The sequence below is a fragment of the Dromiciops gliroides genome, chromosome 1, assembly GCF_019393635.1.
Source record: "Dromiciops gliroides isolate mDroGli1 chromosome 1, mDroGli1.pri, whole genome shotgun sequence".
Lineage (NCBI taxonomy): Eukaryota > Metazoa > Chordata > Mammalia > Microbiotheria > Microbiotheriidae > Dromiciops > Dromiciops gliroides.
This window is the reverse complement of record NC_057861.1, coordinates 483213533-483234008: the sequence shown is the minus strand read 5'-3', so window position 1 is coordinate 483234008 and position 20476 is coordinate 483213533. Positions and strand designations below refer to the sequence as shown.

The window sequence follows — 20476 nt, the reverse complement described above, 5'->3', positions numbered from 1 at the left end:
AACATAAAATAGGGTCACTCGAATTCCAGGTTATTCATTTATCACATGAGGGGAAAAAAGCAACCTGGAAATTTTTACCCCTATTTCATTGACTCATTTTTCCTTTGGATAATTTCAGGTAATTTTTTTTAAAAAAAGCAAACCAATAATTTATAACTTGATACTTCTGCTGCTTTTAAAACCTACCAACCAAATAATATTAAGACAAGTAACAGACACACTAAAACAGAGGCCATATATAGTGAAAACATTGTATTTTAACATGCTTTCCAAACCAAATATTAAAATCAATTGTTTATTGTCAACAAATTATTAAATTCTACATGCATACTTCTGAAAGTCTGAACTACATGTTAAACAGCTGAATACATCCTACTCACATTTCAGATCTTCCAAACATCAACAATCTATTAATATAACTATAACCAGAAGTCTAATTTGGAGAGAGGGTTTTTTTTTTTCTTTAAGCTCTTGGCATATTCTCTTCAAGAACACAGCTTGTTAATGATCTTATTTTTTGCATTTTAATCACAAACACTAATACAATCAATTTATTTTTTGTGTTAAAACAAGTATTTTCCTTAAAAAAGTGATTGAGTATTAAAATGGTCTCAATGAAAAAAGTAGGCTTGATTCCAATCTTTTGCCTTTTAAAGTCAATGATCTCGATAACTAAATCTATCAGGGCCCACTTTTTATGGATCTGTTCCATCAGCACCATAAGATCCTTTTCCAAATGTTAGAAGTGTTTTGCAAAGAGTAGTGCTCAGTTTACAATCCAAACATTTTATCAGTATTTTACAGCTACACACATATACAACTTCACAATTCATGCGATAAGCAGTGTCTAAAAAAATCAGGTACTAAATCTCAAAAACATTTAAATATCTATTTAAACACAGTGTCTTCTAGGGGGGGGGGTTGTATGAAAAGTAATCTGTAAACATCTTTTACCTTTAGTTCATGCTTGATTCTTGTGATTTTGTGTGTGTGTGTGTGTGTGTGTGTGACTCTATAATCATTTGTGAAGTGATCTGGGTTTGCAAAAATATTACATTCCATGTGTAAAGTACAAGTCTTATATAACCATGTGTTACAGATACAGAAAATGAAATTCAGTATTTAAAAACGCAAAACAGAAACTCCATAATTGTTAGAGTTGATGCTTTTCTAAATACAAGCCGACAGTGTTCCACTAAAAATGTCCAAAAATAAGGCCTCTGAAATAAATATTTCTATTCTTTAAAAAAAGACATAATAAAATGTTTATCACATGGTTGGTGTACATATAAAATTCATCAAATTAAACCATTCTGGATGATGTGTCCGATGTAAAATGGCCTAGGTTCTGCTTCTGCCGACGTCCTCTGTTGTTTTTAGGACATTTTCTGTTTTTTAAAAAAGAAAAAAGAAAGTAATTATTGCATTTAGCAAATTACAAAAGTTTTTCAAGATACCCTAATTTCACACACAAAGAAAGATATGCATCATAGTGTGTGTGGGAAATAATGTGATGTTCAGGATAAACGAAGGTATCAGTATGGCTCTAGATTCCATCATTCGATAGATTTGGGAGCAGAGGGGCGGGGCATATTTTTTCAGTCATTTCAGGTTTATCCGATTCCCTGTGACCCCATTTGGGGTTTTCTTGGCAGATATTGAATTGGCAAGCCATTTCTTTCCACAGCTCATTTTATGGATGAGGAAACTGAGGCAAACAAGGTCTAATCTCAGAAGAAATTAATTCTTGATGGCAATAAAGTTGGAGTCAAATCACAGAGTTTGAATTGCCACCCCCAGGATCTAACCTTAGCAAGACCATTTAAGTATATACACAAGACCATTTGTATTGGGCAAGCAGAGGTACAAGGGGAATGATACACTAAAAAATCTTCTGAATTAATTAACAATCAAAAGAACTGTGAATGATAGACTTATGAGTGAGAGACAGGAACAAAGAGAAATAAAATGTACACAGGATGGCCAAAACCAAAGATAACTAAGAGCATCTACACATCTAGGCACTTAAAATGCAGGTCAAAGTGCACTGTAATGTCTATGTAAGCTATGATTCAAGTTAGCTTTTCCACATCATGACTTTCCCCATTGAAGTTTCCATATAGTGTGGGTGAGCATAAGAAATTAGATGGGAATTGGGGGAGGATTTTTCAGAAGCCACAGATGACGTGTAAAGGCCAACAGATGACACAGAAAAAGTTTAGAAACTCAGAAATGCTTAAACTATAAGTATGGTGCTGTATAATATTAATATATTTTATCTTTTAATACCACAATATTTCCCAGGTATGAATGGAGGGCCAAACATTTTTACATGGATTTTCTAGATCTCAGGGGCACTGTGCACCTAACCTCCACAATGTGGAAGGGATAACTGTATAAGCTGCTGATAGTATTACACTGAACATAGGTCAAAGGCTAACAGACACAAGTCAATTCTTTTTTTTTTTTTTTGGTGAGGCAATTGGGGTTAAGTGACTTGCCCAGGGTCACACAGCTAGTAAGTGTCAAGTGTCTGAGGCTGGATTTGAACTCAAGTACTCCTGAATCCAGGGCCGGTGCTCTATCCACTGAGCCACCTAGCTGCCCCACAAGTCAATTCTTAATGGGATCTCCCTAGCAAGACTTCACATAGCCAACATAGTGAGGTGAGAGGATGCTTCTTCACTGGAAGAGAGTCACAGGATGTCAGAATTTTATGGGATCTCACACCAGGATACAAAGATTGTCTCAGGGGACCCAAACCTGGGCAAAGAAGACCCCACTAGAGAAAAGATGGAAGCCATTCTAGGGAACTTCCATAGGAAGAAAAATCCTGGGATATTTCTGAGCTGCCATGAGTGGAAAGCTGAGCTGAGAGAGTATGTGGAACATAATTTGCTTAGCAGGAAATGCTAGTGCTACACAGAGCCCATACTCAGGTTCTTGAGACGGCAGATGATAGGAAATCCATACGGAAGGAACTGGCACTGGCAGCACAGATCTAGAGATAAGTGTGGCCTACATTTCTGGTATATACTACTCAGTAGACTGCATCTCATGTCATAAGAATGCTCCAGTTCAGAAATGAGGCATCCTCTCATGAATCCTTCAGACACACATTGGAGTTTGGCTCAGGTCATTGTCTAACTTTGTTCTTCCCAATTCCTTTTATATCATTCGGATTTCTAAATTTTTTATATCCTTGTTTCCTGCTCTCTGAATTATGTTTCTATTTTATTTGCAATATCTCTTATATATAGCTACTTTACATTTGGGGGAAGAGCAGCCAAACCAGACCAAATAGACGTGGAGGAAGTCTTTTGGTTTCCTTTATAATGCTATGTGTTTTATTTCATGCATTTATTGTTTTGTTTTGTTTTTTGCAGGGCAATGGGGGTTAAGTGACTTGCCCAGGGTCACACAGCTAGTAAGTGTCAAGTGTCTGCGGCTGGATTTGAACTCAAGTACTCCTGAATCCAGGGCCGGTGCTTTATCCACTGCACCACCTAGCTGCCCCTATTTCATGCATTTAAACAACATTATTCTGACAAGGTATCCATAGGTTTCACTGGACTGCCAAAGGAACCTGTCATATGAAAGAAGTTAAGAACCTCTAATTTAGGGGAAAACTTTCTAACAATTTGAGATATTCAAAGTGGGAAGGACTGCCTTGGAAGGTGGGTTCCCTGCATTAGGGGACACAAAAAAGTGGCAGCTAGGTGGCGCAGTGGATAAAGCACTGGCCCTGGATTCAGGAGGACCTGAGTTCAAATCCAGCCTCATACACTTGACACTTACTGTGTGACCCTGGGCAAGTTACTTAACCCTCATTGCCCCACTAAAAAACAAAAACAAACAAAAACAAACAAATCTTGAAAGCCTTGGGGGATTATTTTTCAAGGAGAGAAAACTACCAAAAGAACAGGAAAAATCCAGGCAGTATTAATGCTCAAAAAAGGATCCCAAGAATATTGTTTAACTACAGACCCACATCTCTACTTTTTCATATTTATAAAATCTTTCTGTTAGTGCTCTATATCTCCAAAATGAAAATATGAGGAGGGAACAAATAGAATTTACTAATGATTCTCTGCATCTGAACACATCTTTGGAGTTGAACAATTGATTGAAAGGCACTGAAAACGTATGTTGGTTACAGAAAAGCATTTGATGTTATCTACCTCCAGAAAGAAAACTGATGGACTTAGAGTACAGATTGAAGCATATTGTTTTTTCTTTTATTTTTCTTGCTTTCTTTAATTTTTGGAACATGGCTAATGGGTAAATGTGTTTTGCATAGCTTTATTGTATATTGGGTATTGTATTTCTTGCTTTCTCAATGGAAGGGAAGATGGATGGGAGAGATTGTGAAACTGAACATAAAAATAACATTTTAATTTTAAAAAAGCATTCAACTCAGAGCAAACTGCAGCTTTAAAAACTGCAATAAAGAGTCTTTCATACATATATGCTGAGATTTTTTGATAAATGCAACCACAGGGAAGGATCCTCTGATCATTATGGAAAAGTGAGACATAAAAAGTTATACGCTCAACCACAGGTGCTTATTATGATCACAGAAGATGGCCTTGGGAAGAGCCAAACAGAAGAAGGATGACCTATAGATGTTGAAGTTCTCCTGAAGCTCCTATTTGCAGATGATATATTCCTAATTGCATCAAATCCCACAATATGAAAGGACTTCCTCACTAAGATCCAGAATTACACAAAATCAGTGAAGAAGAACCTTTTGCCACAGTCCTTCTCTAGGGAAGCTACTAGTAAGAATGTTAAGCGTTCTGGGAAAATTGTTTTGCTCAACTGTGTGTATTTGCTACGAGGGTTTGTTTTTCTTTTGTTTTCAATGGGTGGCAAGATTGGAAGGAGAGAAAATTTCTTTCCATTCATTGAAAAAAGTTAATTTAAAAAAAAACAGAAAGGAATGATAAGCACTAAACCACATATACTTTCAGTAAATTAGATAGCAAAGACCATGAAACTTGCAAGGTTTGTAGTTCTGCCAAAGCCAACAGATTGTTACCTATGCTCAGAATCCAGGCTGAGAAGGTGAAGGGCCTGGAGGAATATCCCAACATTCTATAGGTTATCAAGGGGACTGAGGGGTTCCCTTAAAAAAAAAAAAGTAAAGAATGGCTTCCACTTGAAAACAAAGAAGAAAAAGATCTGAAGAAGCTGACGGAAATTCTGACCTAAGTCAGGACATTGGAGGGCAAAAGAATGTGACAGAGGAGAAAGGGAAGAAAGACCAATGAACACTAAATGACAAAACAACAGATAGGAGGTTTCTCATTAGAGGGAGCTGAAACCTTTGCTGATTGTACTACTAGGAGGGATGGTATTGACCTTCAGTTGCTATCAGGTAAAACATAATCCATTAAGGGTTAAAGGAATGAATGCTGATTGGTGATTTCCTACCCAGGGTTATTGACACAGCTATTTGTTTGATGATAACAGAGAAGTCAGCTATTTTTTTGTGGGGCATGCATCTAGGAGATGCCAGGGAACCTTCCCAGACCTGTCAAACTGGATGACTACTATTCACTTCTGGTGACTTATGTGGGCATAAATCATACTGCCAGTATTGCTAAATACTATTAAGTCTTGATCAGGGAAATGAAGACTGTAGGGGCACAGGTGGTGTTTTTCATCACTGAAACCAATCAAAGGCAAAGCTTAAGAAGAGAAAGGCAGAATTGATAAGTAAAAATAAAGCTGCTTATGAAGATAGTATCTGATAGGGCAGCTAGGTGGCACAGTGGATAAAGCACCGGCCCTGGATTCAGGAGAACCTGAGTTCAAATCCAGCCTCAGACACTTGACACTTACTAGCTGTGTGACCCTGGGCAAGTCACTTAACCCTCATTGCCCCCCACCCCCAAAAAGATAGTATCTGAAAATTGTATTGGGTAGGTGACATAGCAGATAGAGTGCTAGCCTTGGAGTCAGAAAAACCTAAGTTCAAATCCACCCTCAGAAACTTACTAGCTGTGTGACCCTGAGCAAGTCACTTAATTTCTGATGCCTCAGTTTCTCAACTGTAAAATGGAGATGAAAATAGCACCTACTGCCCAGGGTCATTGTGAGAATGAAGTGACATGATGTATGTAAAGTGCTATGTAAACTTTAAAGCACTATGTGAATGCTGTTATTGTTGTTGTTATCATTGTTATTTCTGCACTGTGGCTCAAAAAAAAATAAAGAATGATAGGCTGCTAGTGAGAGAAGGTATCTACCTAGCCTCTCACATTCACAGAGATTAATACAAGGCAGAGAAGCTTATTGGGAGCAAATCAGAGATCCAAACAAAGGGCTCTAGGAAAAATTGACAAACAAGATAACACTTTCCACTGGGGTTAAGCTTTTTAGTAGCTGCATAGATCTCATTTACTCACCAAAGTTCATTAAAAGTAATACATGGTAGGGGGCAGCTAGGTGGCGCAGTGGATAAAGCACTGGCCCTGGATTCAGGAGTACCTGAGTTCAAATCCGGCCTCAGACACTTAACACTTACTAGCTGTGTGACCCTGGGCAAGTCACTTAACCCCAATTGCCTCACCAAAAAAATAATAAATAAATAAAAGTAATATGTGGTGACTAATATGCTAATATGTTTTGCATGATTGAACATGTATAACCTATATCAAATTGCTTACTGTATCAGGGATGGGGAGAGGTGAGAGAGGGAGAGAGAAAATTTGTAACTCAACATTTTTAAATGAATGTTAAAAACTGTCTTTACGTTTAACTGGAGAAAAATAAAATACTACTAAAAAAAAATAATATGTGGGTGGGGGCAGCTAGGTGTCGCAGTAGATAGAGCACTGGCCCTGGATTCAGGTTCCTGAGTTCAAATCCAGCTTCATACACTTGACACTTACTAGCTGTGTGACCCTGGCCAAATCTCTTAACTCCAATTGTCTCACTAAAATTAAAAAAAAAAAATCTGGCTTCAGACACTTGACACTAGCTGTATGACCCTGAGCAAGTCACTTAATCCTCATTGTCCCCCACACACAAAAAAAGTAATATGTGGGTGAGTAGGTGAGGGCTGCCCATACAAGGTGGGTGAGGTGGCCTGTGAAGATTGAGATAATCATTCCTGATTTCACCTTCAAGCAGAGAAAGCAAGCAGCATCCTACAGAAACTAAAAAGCAGTTCCCAGGCATCGGGGTAGGGAGGGGGGGAATCAGTACTTTCATTATAGGGGATAAGGAGGTGCACATTACTAGCCCTGACTGATGCTCTCTGACAAACCTCATTCTCTTGCTGTCTGTCTCCTCCCCTTTCCTGGAACTTGTCTCACCTCCTCCATCTCTTGGAAGCCCAGGAGTGTTCCACTTGCTAACCTGGGGTAGCGTGTCTAGGCCTGTAAATAGGATTGCATTTCTGGTCTCTCAACTTCCATGCCGAGCACGCCAGAACAATTTCCACGCTTTCTCCTTCCTCACACACAAAGGGAGAGCAAATCCTGCACCCTCCTGTGCCCTCTTTCTGGATTCCAACAGCTTTCATACAGTTACAGGATTTAGAACTCAAAGGCACTTTAGAAATTATCTAGCAAAAGGGTTCTTAACCTTTATTGTATCATGGACTCCTCTGGCAGTCTGGAGAAGCCTATGGACCCGTTCTCAGGATAATGATTTACTTTTTGTCTTCCCCATAAAAATTATGGGGTTTTTAAGGCTTTTTTTGCTTGTTTTTTATGTTTCAGACCAGATCTACAATATTGTGGTCAGTTGTGGCCACATTTTTGAAAGAGCTAAAGAACAAGCTAAAGTATGTTGAAGACAGGAAAACCATGGTGCTGAGGGTTTCAAAATAGTATTTTAAAATGCATAAAATAGGATTACAAAAGAAACCAATGATACTGAAATGCAATTATCAAAAAATTTACAGCCCCACAGGTTAAAAACCCCTGATCTAGCACAACTCTCTTATTTTACAGTAGAGGAAACTGAGTCCCAGAAGGTCAAGTAAGTTACCCAAGTTTGCACAAGTTGTACTTAGGAGAGTTAGAATTTAAACAAGTCAACGAGGATTTATTAGGCAACGACTATGGACAGAGCAGATAGAGTCAGGAGTGCAGCCTGAAGAGGAAGGAAGAAATGGTTGACTTGACCATCCTCCTGAAAATAAGAGGTTCTGGAAGGAGGACAACCAATAAAAGGGAGATATTACAGGTCTGAAGGAAGGGCATTTCCAACTTGAGAAATCCATGGGTGAAATTAACTTCTAGGTTAAGCCTAGGGAAGTCCTCTGATGCCAAATCTAATACTCTTTCTTTCATGCCCTGATTCAATCCTATGACCAGATCTAGAGTACCATGGTCAGTTCTGGCCCCATTTTGGTAGGATATTAATCAGCAGAAAAGCATCCATAGTAGAGAACCAGGATGGTGAAAGTCTCAAGACCATGTCACATAAGAATTGAGTTGAAGGAATTGGTGATATCTCATCCAGAGAAGAGAGACTTAGGGTAGACAAGAGGAATCTCTCTGTTGTTCTGTCTGTCTGTCTAGGTGGCACAGTGGATGGAACACTGGCCCTTAAGTTGGGAGGATCTGAGTTCAAATCTCACCGCAAACCCTTACTAGATGCATGATCCTGGGTGTATCATTTAACCCCAATTGCCTTAAACATCCAGGGCCATCCCCAGTCATCCTGATATATATCTTGACACTGGACCCAGAGGGCTGTGGAGGAGTGAGGTTGGTGACTTTGCACAGCCCTGACTCAAAAACAATTCATTGCAGATCATGACCTCACCCCGATGTCATGGTCCTCTTTGAAATTGAAGGACAAATTATCTATCTATCTATCTATCTATCTATCTATCTACCTACCTACCTACCTATGTACCCAGCTACCTATCTATCCTAGCTGTCCTCATGTATTTGAAGAGATGTCAGGTATAAAAGGGATTCAGTCTGCTTTGGCTCTAAAAGGCAGGGGTAGGAACAGTAACTAGAAGCTGCAGAAAGGCAGATTTCAGCTCTACATAAGGCAAGGGTTCTTAATCTGCTGTCTGTGAACTTGTATTTATTAATATTTGATGACTGAATTTCAGTGTAATTGCTTTATTTTGTAATCCTATGTATTTTATTTTATAAGCACTTAAAAATATTATTTTGAGAAGGGGTCCATAGGTTTCACCAGGTTTCCAAAAGGGTCCAAGACACAAAAGGATGTTAAGAGCCCCTGATTTAAAGGAAAACTTCCTAAAAATTAGGTGTAATCAAAAATGGAATGTGCTGCTTGAGAGAAAGTGGGCTCCCCTCCTAGAAGTCTTTAATCAAAGCCTGGATAAAATCCTGTTGGAGACGTTGAAGAGGTCCATCAATCGATCAATAAACATTTATTAAGTGCTTACTATGTGCTGGACACTATGCTAAACACTAGGGATATAAAAAAGAAATAAGGGGGCAGCTAGGTGGCGCAGGGGATAAGGCACCGGTCCTAGATTCAGGAGGACCTGAATTCAAATCTAGCCTCAGACACTTGACACTTAATAGCTGTGTGACCCTGGGCAAGTCACTTAACCCCCATTGCCCCATTTAAGAAAGAAAGAAAAGAAAAGAAAAGAAAGTTCCGGAATTTACAATCTAATGAGATGATTTGTTTCATGTTCAAATTGAACTAGACAGACTCTGATGTTCCTTCGTACACTGAGATTCTGTGACTGATGCTGATTCAGCCATTTAGTACTTGTATGGCCCAGCCTTAGTCACTTCTTTCTAGGCCTCAGTTTCTTCAGTTGGACTAGATGATCTATAAGGTACCTCCCAAGATTAAGATTCTATGATCCCATTCCATAAAGAGATAACAACAACAACAACAAATACCCCAGAATAAAAAATATCTCAAATATCCAACAACAGTTGGAAACGAGGTATTTTAAATAAAATTTTCAGATGACTAAGGCTTAGCTGCTTAAATGTTTTTTATTAAATTTTTATTTTTCTAAAATTAACATTATTTTTTTCTCCCTCATACTGCTTCTACAATTAAAAAGAAAAAGAAAACTCTTGCAATAAATAGTCAAGCAAAACCAGTTCCCATATTGTTAGCCTTTGTACAGCTTTTTGTAAGTTCTGTTAATAGGTTTCTTCTAGGAAAAAAAAATAGGTTTCTTCTAGGAGGCAATGCAATGCAGTCAAAAGAATGCTGGGCTTGGAATCAGGAACAACCTTGAGTTGAATCTTTCCTCTGACTTTTACTAATTATGTGACCTGGGAAAATCTTTTAACCTATCTGAGCCTCAGTTTTACCATCTGTAACATATGGCAAGTAATGCCTAGATTAAGTATATCATAGGCCTATTGTGAGGCTAGAACCTTAAAGCACTATATTAATATCAATTATTGTTGAAGTCTCTTCAAAGATTCAAATTATCTGACTTTTGTGAACTCCATTTTTGAACAGAAATCATTTTCAACCATATTATTCCCTTCCCTGTTTCCTTGAATAGGCTATACCAAACATACAGCCTTTTCTTGATGCCTATGGATGACACATGATCAAGTAGAAAGAGTACTGAGAGAACTGAGGTTCAAAATCATTTCTGACACTTATTTCCTGTATAACCTTGAGCAAGTCACTTGACCTCTCTGCACCTCAGTTTTTGCCCCTGTAAAATGAGGGTTGTCGGCCCAGATGATTGTTAAGCTCATATAATCATATTTTCCTTATAAATACCCATTACTTGGGTATCATATTGCTTGCCTTCTCAATGGGTAAGGGAAGGGCTGGAAAGAGAGAGAGAATTGGAACTCAAATTTTTTTAAAAAATAAAGGATAAATTAACTAACTAATTAAACCAAATACATATTATTGTGCTAAGCTGTGGTAAAGTGATACCCTTGGCATTGTTATGTAAATTGAAATCATTGTCATTACACTCACATTCTTAGGCATGCAAAGGGTACAGCGAGCTCTAGCCCAGCCCATGTCCCTTGCACGCTTATGTTCTCACGTTTCTATGCTTAAAGGAGAGCATTTTCCTCCCTTCTTCATTCCCTGCTATCATGTGTCACTTCTTGTTTTAACACTATGTTCCAGATTGTAATCTCACAATCTTATTTTACACATGCTTGTCTAGGTTAAGGGCACCTGCTTCTTCTAAGGAGTAAAGAGACCTCAATTTGCTTCTTACTTTTTTAATTTGTTTGGAGGCTCATTTCTAGATAAGAGGGGTATTGTGGCCTGCCCCCCCCCAATATTGAATGTAGAAATAACCCTGGATTTGGAATCTAAAGACCTGAGTTTCAACACTTGTCCTGCCATCGGTAACTAATGGGGCCTCAGTTTCCTCCTCTGTACAAATACGGTACTAATACCTGCCCTGCCCACTTTACAGTGTTCTTATGGCAATCAAATGAGAGGAATAGAATCCTAGGAATGTCAGAGGCAAAAAAAAAAAAAAAGAACCTAAGAGATAATTGATTCAGTCCTCCTCTTTTTTTTTTTCCAGAAGAGATAAGTGAAGCTTTGAGAGGGATGAAATGAATTGTTGAGGTCACATGAGGACCTGAGGTCCTCACACCCCTGGGCCAACACTCTCCCACCCCAAAGGTTGTCTCCTATCACAAAAGTACTTTGTAAACTATAACAAATTATACAAATGCTCAGTGTGAGAATGATGAAGATAGCCATGCCGATTAACATCCTATGACGATGTTTAGATTGGGAGTTCACAACCTTTTTTGGTTTTGTGTCCCTTGGCTTTCAGTAAACCTTCCACTACCTCCTATTCAACAGAAAAGGGAATAAATTCTAGAGATCACTATGCATGTGTGGTGAGCCTGGAGTCAGGAAAACCTGAGTTCAAATCCAACCTAAGATACTGTATGACCCTGAGCAAATCACCTACCTTCTGTTTCCTCAACTGTAACATGGGGATGATAACAGTGCCTCCCTCACACAGTTATTTTAAAGTTCAGATGAGATAATATTTGCATAAAGCACTTAGCACAACACCAGGCACATAGTAGGAGCTATAAACATGCTTGTTCTGTTTCTTCCCTTTCCTGTTCCTCCTATTCAATATGGAAGGAAGTCCTAAAGTTTAACATGTATATGTACGTAAGAAATAAGACAAAGAGAGTAATCTAAATAGGATAAAGGGTTTTTTGGGGGGAGTGGTTTAATCAAATTTCCCCTGTATTTCTTGTCCTGGAAATATATGTTCCCCAGATGGGGAACCACTGGTTTAGATGATAGAAATATTCTACTTCGATGATAAATCAGCTTATTTTCTTGAGCATAGGTAATGATTTCTTAATTTAAAAAAACAAACATGTGGCTCTGTCAAAACAGGGCAGTAAAACATTTTTATTTAAAAACATTTTTGATGGAAATGTTTCTTAGTCTTTATCAAGAAGGGCAGGGACTATCTTTTGCCTCTTTTTGTATCCCCAGAGTTGAGCCCATAGTAGGTGCTTAATAAATGTTTCTTGATTGACTTAAATAAAAAAAAAAAAACGCACAACTCAGAGGGTTTTTGAGTGTTCTCATGAAGATCAGATAAACACACAAAGAAGTGGGGAGTGGCCAAATTTGTCACCTGCAATGAAAGCCTGCCTGCATTTACTTGGTCTTCCAATTCTGTTGGTTAAAGTCTATTACTCAAGTTAGAAGGTATTTAACAAATGAAACGAAACCAAAAATAGCAGGGAAAAGGTGAGGGAGGAAGGAAAGAAATAGTTTATGTTAGGAAAAACAAGAACCAACTTAAATTAGATTTGCTTGGGCTCTTTTCAGGTTTAATACTATGTGGAAGCTGATGCTTTTCCTATTATCCTGAGCAGAACTCCCTGCTCACCTTCAAACATGTTCTTGTCCAAAACAGGTACTTCCATTTACTTACATTATGAGATTCTGCTGCCCAGAAGCCAAACTGGCTATGCCATTAACACCAAATGCATTTATTTAGGCCTGTATGACAGAGGTAATTGGTGGTGCAGTGGATATGGTGTTGAACCTAAAGCAGGAAGACCTAAGTTCAAATCCAGCCTTAGATACTTACTAGCTGTGTGACTCTGGGTAACTCACTTAAGTGGTAACAATAATAACAATATCAGTAATAGCTAGTATTATAAAGTGCTTTTTTGAGGTTTGTAAAGCACTTTACAAATACTATCTCAACCCTGGGAGATAGGTCCAATTATAATCCCCATTATTAGCCCATTCATTATTATCCCCATTTAAGAGATAATCTTGAGGGCAGCTAGGTGGTGCAGTGGATAAAGCACCAGCCCTGGATTCAGGAGGACCTGAGTTCAAATCCAGCCTCAGACACTTGACACTTAACTAGCTGTGTAACCCTGGGCAAGTCACTTAACCTTCATTGCCCCGCAGAGAGAGAGAGAGAGAGAGAGAGAGAGAGAGAGAGAATGGGAATCTTAGGGTATAGGATACTATTCACTTAGAAAGAGCTAAAAAATTCTATAAGGGGGCTGTAAGGCTGCTTCTCTCCATGCATATGTAGGTCATTCTTCTGTATCTCTTCCATTCCCTAGTCTTGCCCCTGGACAGAGCAATAAAAGATGGCACCCTATTTTAAAGTCCCCAGCTTTCTGTAAACCATTGAAGGTGAGAACTCTGGTCTGCAGAAACATCTATAGCCCTGGGAATGAGCTCTTGTCTGTACTTGAATGGGACTGTGTAGGGAGAGGGTAAAGTGTTATTGACCTTGAAGTCAGAAAGACTGGGTTTATGGACTGCCCTCAGATGCTAACTAGCTGTATTACCCTGGGCAAGTCATTTACTCTCAGCCTCAGTTTCTTCATCTATTAAATGAAGGTATTAGACTCAATGGTCTCCAAGATCCCTCCCAGATTTAATTGAAGATGAGCCTACAATATGTAATATAACCTATTACAAACTGAGGGAACCTTTCCTCAGAACCTTCCTATGCATCCTGGTGGAAATATGGGGATGTGAACCCAACCTGGACCTGACATTCTTGTTATTCAAGAACCTTAGGTTCACATTCTGAAGGGCAATTTGGAACTATGCCCAAAGGGTTGTAAAACTGTGCCTACCCTTTGATCTAGCAATACCACTACTAGGTCTGTATCCCAGAGTTTCTTTTTTAAAAAAAAAAGGGGGGGAGGACCTATTCATACAAAAATATTTATAGCAGCTACTTTTGTGGTAGCAAAGTATTGGAAATTATGGGGATGCTCATCAATTGGGGAATAGCTGAACAAGTTGTGGTATATGATTGTGATGGAATACTATTGTGCTATAAGAATGACAAGCAGGATAACCTCAAAAAAATCTGGAAAGACTTATATGAACTGATATATAGTAAAGTGAACAGAACCAGGAGACCACTGTACACAGTAAACGCAATATTGTATGATGAACAACTGTGAATGACTTAGCTATTCTCAATAAAATGACCCAAGACAATACCAAAGGACTCATGATAATAATTGCTATTCACCTACAGAGAAATAACTGATGGAGTCTGAATGCAGATCAAAGGATACTGTTTTCCACTTTCTTTTTTTGGGGTTCGAGTTTTCTTACACAAAATGACTAATATGGAAATATGTTTTACATGATTGTACATGTACAACCTATATCAGATTGCTTACCATCTCAGGGAGGGGGGAGGTAAGGGAGAAAGAGATAAAAATTGGAACTCAAAACTCAAAAAACACACAGACACAAAACCATATGTTAAAAATTGGTTTTTTATGTGTAATTTGGCAGGGGGTGGTAATAAAATATTATTTAAAAAAAGAATCTCAGGTTCTCCTCAAGCCTGCCTATAACATTTACTTGGTCTGGCCAATTTTCTTGACCAGATTCTATGACTTACATGAGACAGAGAGCGAGGAGGTTTAACAAATGGACTGAATTTGAAAGTAGCATGGGAAAAAATGAGGGAGGAATGAAATAAATTGTGCCCCCTCTGTGACCAGCCCCTAACGTCAAGTTAACATTTCTGGCATCATTACCTACCTTGTTATGCACATGACAATTGCAACGATAATGGCAATCTGTACAGCTCCAATGATGGCTGCAATAAGGACGTGGGTCAGTTTTTGTCTACTTGGAACCACATAGAGAATACTAAAATCTGTCTTTTCACAGTGCTGTCCAGTATAACCAGATTCACACCTGAAAGAGGAAAAGGGGTTTTTCAAGAAATACAAACAATTAATATTTTAATATTTAAGCCCTTTTTTATGAACTCATTCTATTATTCTTTAAGCTGTTTGGGGTGGGGGGAGGGAGAAATTAAGCACAAAATCAGAGCAGTGAAACTGTAAATCAGAGAAAAAAATCAATATAATGGATCAAGATGCCAGAAATTCATTAAGTAAGGGGTGTCCAACTCTCTGCCTGTAGGCTACATGGAGCCCACAACACTCCTAAGTGCCCCCTCTCCCACCCAATGAAAATGTAATTGGGAAAAATATTTGACAAAATAAAAAAAATACAATACAACATAGATAATATTACATTTTAAAACTGTCGATATGTGGCCTGCAGGAATCCTTATCTATGGATCAGTGGTCCCCATTTCTATTTGAGCTGGAGACCACTGTACTAAATAATAAAAATGAAGATAATTTTAATTCTCAGGAAATCAAGACATAGCAGAAGAATTTCATGGTAGTAAAACAACAGATGACAAAGCAATGTATATAGGGCATTTAATCATACATTTATATATTTTTTTCAGTTGGAGAGGAAGAGATATGTAAATTAGATAGCTTCTTCTTAGATTTAATGAAGAAAATGTTCTAACTAGAAAAAAATAGCAGGAGAAACTAGAAAAGCATTCACCTAAGATTTAAAAGCACCGGGATATAGACCTCAGTAACATAAATGGACAAAACAAGATATGGGGAAAGTATTTACATTTAGAATGAGAGAGAGAAAGAGATAGAGAGAGAGATAGAGAGAGAGATTTGAAAATTGGATGAAAATGTTAACATTGAAAACGATGGGTCTACTGGAATTACAGATACATGTATCTCTTTACAAAGGCTCATTTTATAGACTTTCTCACTTAAAAAATAAAAAGTATTTTAAAAAATATTTTTAAATATTTTAAAATTTAATAAGAATCATTCATTTTAATGATTTAATATATTTTGATCATTAAGCTACAAGGATAATTCATATTGCAATTCCCATGGCAATATTTTTCTATTCTGTTTTATTGTATGCATCCTTGTTATTCCTCTACTCAGCTGAAAGCCAGAGGGTAGGTGTTTCAATCCCACTAACAGCATACAGGGTAAATCAATAGAAGTCTCGGTGGGTGCGGGCAGAATTTGCACATAAGAATAGGCCATACATAGACCGGTATGGTTTTTGTTCTTGTTCCCTGGATTTCCTTTGTTGAGCACCATGGTCTTTTTCTAGCCAGATCTCTAAGTAGTGAGCGGCCTTCTGAAAAGATCCCACCCTTGTTGGCGTGCCAGTACCTCCTAACCCCATTGAGGAAATATTCCAGGAGTTCCAGTCTAACTTTACCATTCATTACTACTTTCTAGGCTTCATCCTTAGCTGGAGGAGCCATGGTGTCTCTCTCTGAATCATGAGCTACCTTGTTATTCTGCTCTGCAGTAATCCTCCTCTTTTTCATGGAGATGGCAATGAAGCATGTGCAGTTCTGTGACTGCCTGAGTGGTGCAATGTAGTTGCCTTTCCACAAGATTAATTACTGAATCAAAGACTAATTAATCTTTTCCTAATCAGTTTTCTTGCCCTGCAGAAAATCTCTTTTTTCATTGTTTCTACCAGTGTTTTTTGACTTGTCAGCATGATTCCAAATATGACCTTCCCTTTCTGTGTAAGGGGGAGACTGACCCATGAAGGCCCACTGCTTAGAGCATGCTTGGATTTGCCCACTTCCTAGGTTATAAAGGATATTAAATGTCCCCTGCATGGTGCCAGTCCAATATGCAGAAGCTGGGCAAGCTAACTCCCAACGATGTGTAACTACAGGGTTATGGGGATAGTAGTACTGAGTGGTGACAAGGGATCTTCTTGTTGGCCAAAGAGGCAGAAGGACCGAAGACTCAGGAGGCAGGAAGTACAACTGAGTTTACACACAAGGAAATCCATGTCTTTCCCTTTACTCTTTTGTACTTTCACTCCTTGGCCGTGAATGGGATAAGAATGGCTATGTGGTATGGTGGTAGCGAATCCCCATTTACTTCTTTTTTGAGTAGAGACTAATTGACCACTAGTTGAGGGTGTTTATTTCTGTTCAGGTCTGGATCAGACAAAGTAACCTCAGTAGTCCCTTCCCACTCTGAGATTCTAAGAATCGCTTCATCACAATCTCATGGATAGGACACTTCAACAAATATGACATCAAGCTGCAATTTTTTCCAAACTCTACTTAAAGGGCCCAGCTTTGAATAGAATTACAGAAATAAGAAATATCAAGAATAGCATCTGTAATGTTATAACAATTTTGAAAGTTCTAAAAAGTACTTGCATGATAGGCCATCTTTCTCATGAAATTTAAGAACATTTTGTCTTATTATGTGACTACGTCATTCCTCAATTCAGTAAATTCCAGTAGGGTTCCATATTACCTCCCAGATCAGATATAAAGTCCTCTTTTGGGTGTCCAACTCCCTCCTCAGCCCCTTCTGGTCTTCTTACATCTTATTTCCCTCCACATACCATTCAATTCCTATTGACCCAAGGAATTAGAAAAGGGACAGGTTGACAGCAAAAAGGTAGATGAAGGACTGATGAATCTATGAGTACAAACCCTGACACCAAAGGAATTCTACCAATCTCTGTGTGCTTGATTAGCTTATAAATGGTAGATTCAAAAGATGCCTGGAATCTGCTTACCTCAGACTAGCGCATCTGAAAAAAGGTCCAGTTTCCTCAATTGCAAAACAGGGATAATAGTAGCACCTTCCTCACTGGGCTGTTAGGAGCATTCAATGTAAAGCATTTAGCACGATACCTGGCATACAGCAGGTGTTTAATACGTGACTGCTTCCTTCCCCTTATTCTTTCAAAGAGAATAACAGGTGGAAGATTAAGGTGGGCTTCCAACTGACAGAGGAGCTGCTAAAGAAGTAAAAGGTGGTACACTCAGAAGGAATGGAGATGTCTTGATTTGGTTCTTGATTAAAGCAATTCACAGAGGTCTTTGACTTGAAGCCAGAAGACTTGGGTTGAGTCTTGGCTTCGCTGGCTCTGTGATCATGGCCTAGTCACTTAACTCTTCTGAACTTTGGTTTCTTCAGCGGTAAAATGGGGGCACTGCTTTGCTCACAGTTTCTGTGAGGAAAGTACTAGGTGGACTCTAAAGCGCTCTGCAATGGCGAGTTGTTATTACAACAGAACTTTATCTCAGAGAGGTCAAACATAATTCTCTATTATGGTCACGGAATGGGGTGCTCTACCTCAGCAATTTACCATATCTGGATGAACAAGTTTCATATTAGAATTCTTAAAATATACCATCTACCAACGAGGCTGAGCTTCATTTAATCTTTCTCTGATGACTCTGAAGACCTGTTAGGAGCTTGCATTTGCCTCAGGTTGCCATTAAAGCAGTGTTCAGGTGCCCAGATAATAGGGGATTCCAATTGATGGACTGACACATAAAAGGTTTTATTCTAAATTAAACTCCTAGAGGATCAATAACTACCAGCATGCAAATGGATGGTCATTAGCCCCCTATCTGGTGGGCTGACTTACTAATAAGAGAAATGATGATACCACTGCTTACATAATTAAAATAGCTCCCTGGCAGTGGTTTATAGAGCAGTGAGTATATCATAGAGGAAAGAAGAAAGGTACCACCAGATTTAGAAGCCTTAATGTGAAGGTAAGAGGTAGGGAAGCTATGGCCCATAGGCCAGATTCATCTAATTGGTCAGTCTTATATGATGTTGTTGTTGTACTGTATCTGACCCTTTGTGGTCCTCTTTTGGGTTTTCCTGGCAAACATACTGGACTGGTTTGCCATTTCCTTCTCTAGCTCATTTTGCAAATGAGGAAATTGAAGCAAACAGGGTAAAGTGACTTGTCCAGAGTCATACGGCTAGTAATTGTCTAAATCCAGATTTGAACTCAGGAAGATCAGTCTTCCTGATGTCAGAACCAGTACTCTATTCATTATGCCCACAAGTTGGCTTACTCTCATATAGGGCTAAAAAAATCTCATTAAGCATTTAGGCTTATCACGTTAGCTAAGCAACTAAGATTTGTATTTCAACCTGTGCTTTTCAAAGTCAGATTAATGAGTATTAATTTCCCATTGTTGTTTAGCACTATCTATAGGTTCTTACATTTCAAATCAAACTCTATTTTTGAAATGCCAGTAATTTCTCATACATTTATGAGATGTATGCATTCTTCTTCCTACTTGTGTGAAGTTTAAAGTAAGTTTATATTTTTTTTTCCCTTTAGGTTTATTCTTCTTGGAAGTCATTGAGATTGACCATACCTGTACATTTAAGAGATTTCTTTCAAAATGTGATGTTAGAGGACAGCTAGGTGGCACAGTGGATAAAGCACCGGCCCTGAATTCAGGATGACCTGAGTTCAAATCCAATTTCAGACACTTGACCCATACTAGCCGTGTGGCCCTGGATAAGTCACTTAACCCTCATTGCCCCTCCCCCCCCAAATGTGATGATAAAGTTAGGGTTAGGGTTAGGGGATAGAAGATTTCCTTGGTTACCAGATGGAGATGCTTGGGTTGAATCAAAAAAGCTTATTCTATCCTAGTCAATAAAGCACTACATCTTTTTTTTTTTTTTTTTAGTGAGGCAATTGGGGTTAAGTGACTTGCCAAGGGTCACACAGCTAGTAAGTGTCAAGTGTCTGAGGCCAGATTTGAACTCAGCTACTCCTGACACCAGGGCCGGTGCTCTATCCACTGCGCCACCTAGCTGCCCCTACATCTTTCTAAAAAACATATAATTGAGACATCATTCATACCAAATAATGTGCTAATAAGCACACTTAGAAGAGAATTCCTAGCATATATAAGAGCAAGTGATGCCTGCCCCAAGCAGTATAGATGGTTTCGTTAGTGTGGACAATTCCTAAGTTAAGGGGAGTAGAGGGGATTCAATTCAACAACATCTATAAGTACCTACTATATGGAAGGTCATTGTGCTAGGCATTGGAGATAGAGAGGCAAAAAAGGAAACAGTCCCTATCTTCCAGAAGATTACATTCTCCTGGGAGGATACAACATGTAAATAAGTAAATCTGAGGTCATTTGAGGGGGGAGACAGGATTGACAGATGGAGAACTCAGGAATAGTTTCTCCCTGGGTAGCATCTGAGGAAATCTGGAAGGAAGCTAGGGATTCTAAAGGGGGAGATGATGGAGAAGTGCTTTTTTTTTTTTTTTAAAGTGAGGCAATTGGGGTCAAGTGACTTGCCCAGGGTCACACAGCTGAGAAGTGCTTTCTAATGGGGAACTCAGGAATGCTTTC

At 38.7% G+C, this 20476-nt stretch overlaps 1 protein-coding gene across 1 annotated transcript in view; it reads right to left on the bottom strand.

Annotated features, from left to right (window-relative positions):
* Nucleotides 1-281: 281 nt before the first annotated feature.
* The window catches only part of TMEFF1 (transmembrane protein with EGF like and two follistatin like domains 1), a 145185-nt gene continuing 124990 nt past the window's right edge, over nucleotides 282-20476 (bottom strand). Inside the window, exons 9-10 of the mRNA XM_043975419.1 lie at nucleotides 14995-15153; nucleotides 282-1388 (exon numbers count right to left, since the gene is read on the bottom strand). Of these exons, the coding sequence (XP_043831354.1) occupies nucleotides 1304-1388; nucleotides 14995-15153 (244 nt within the window). The 3' untranslated portion in view covers nucleotides 282-1303. The remainder of the gene's footprint in view (nucleotides 1389-14994; nucleotides 15154-20476) is intronic.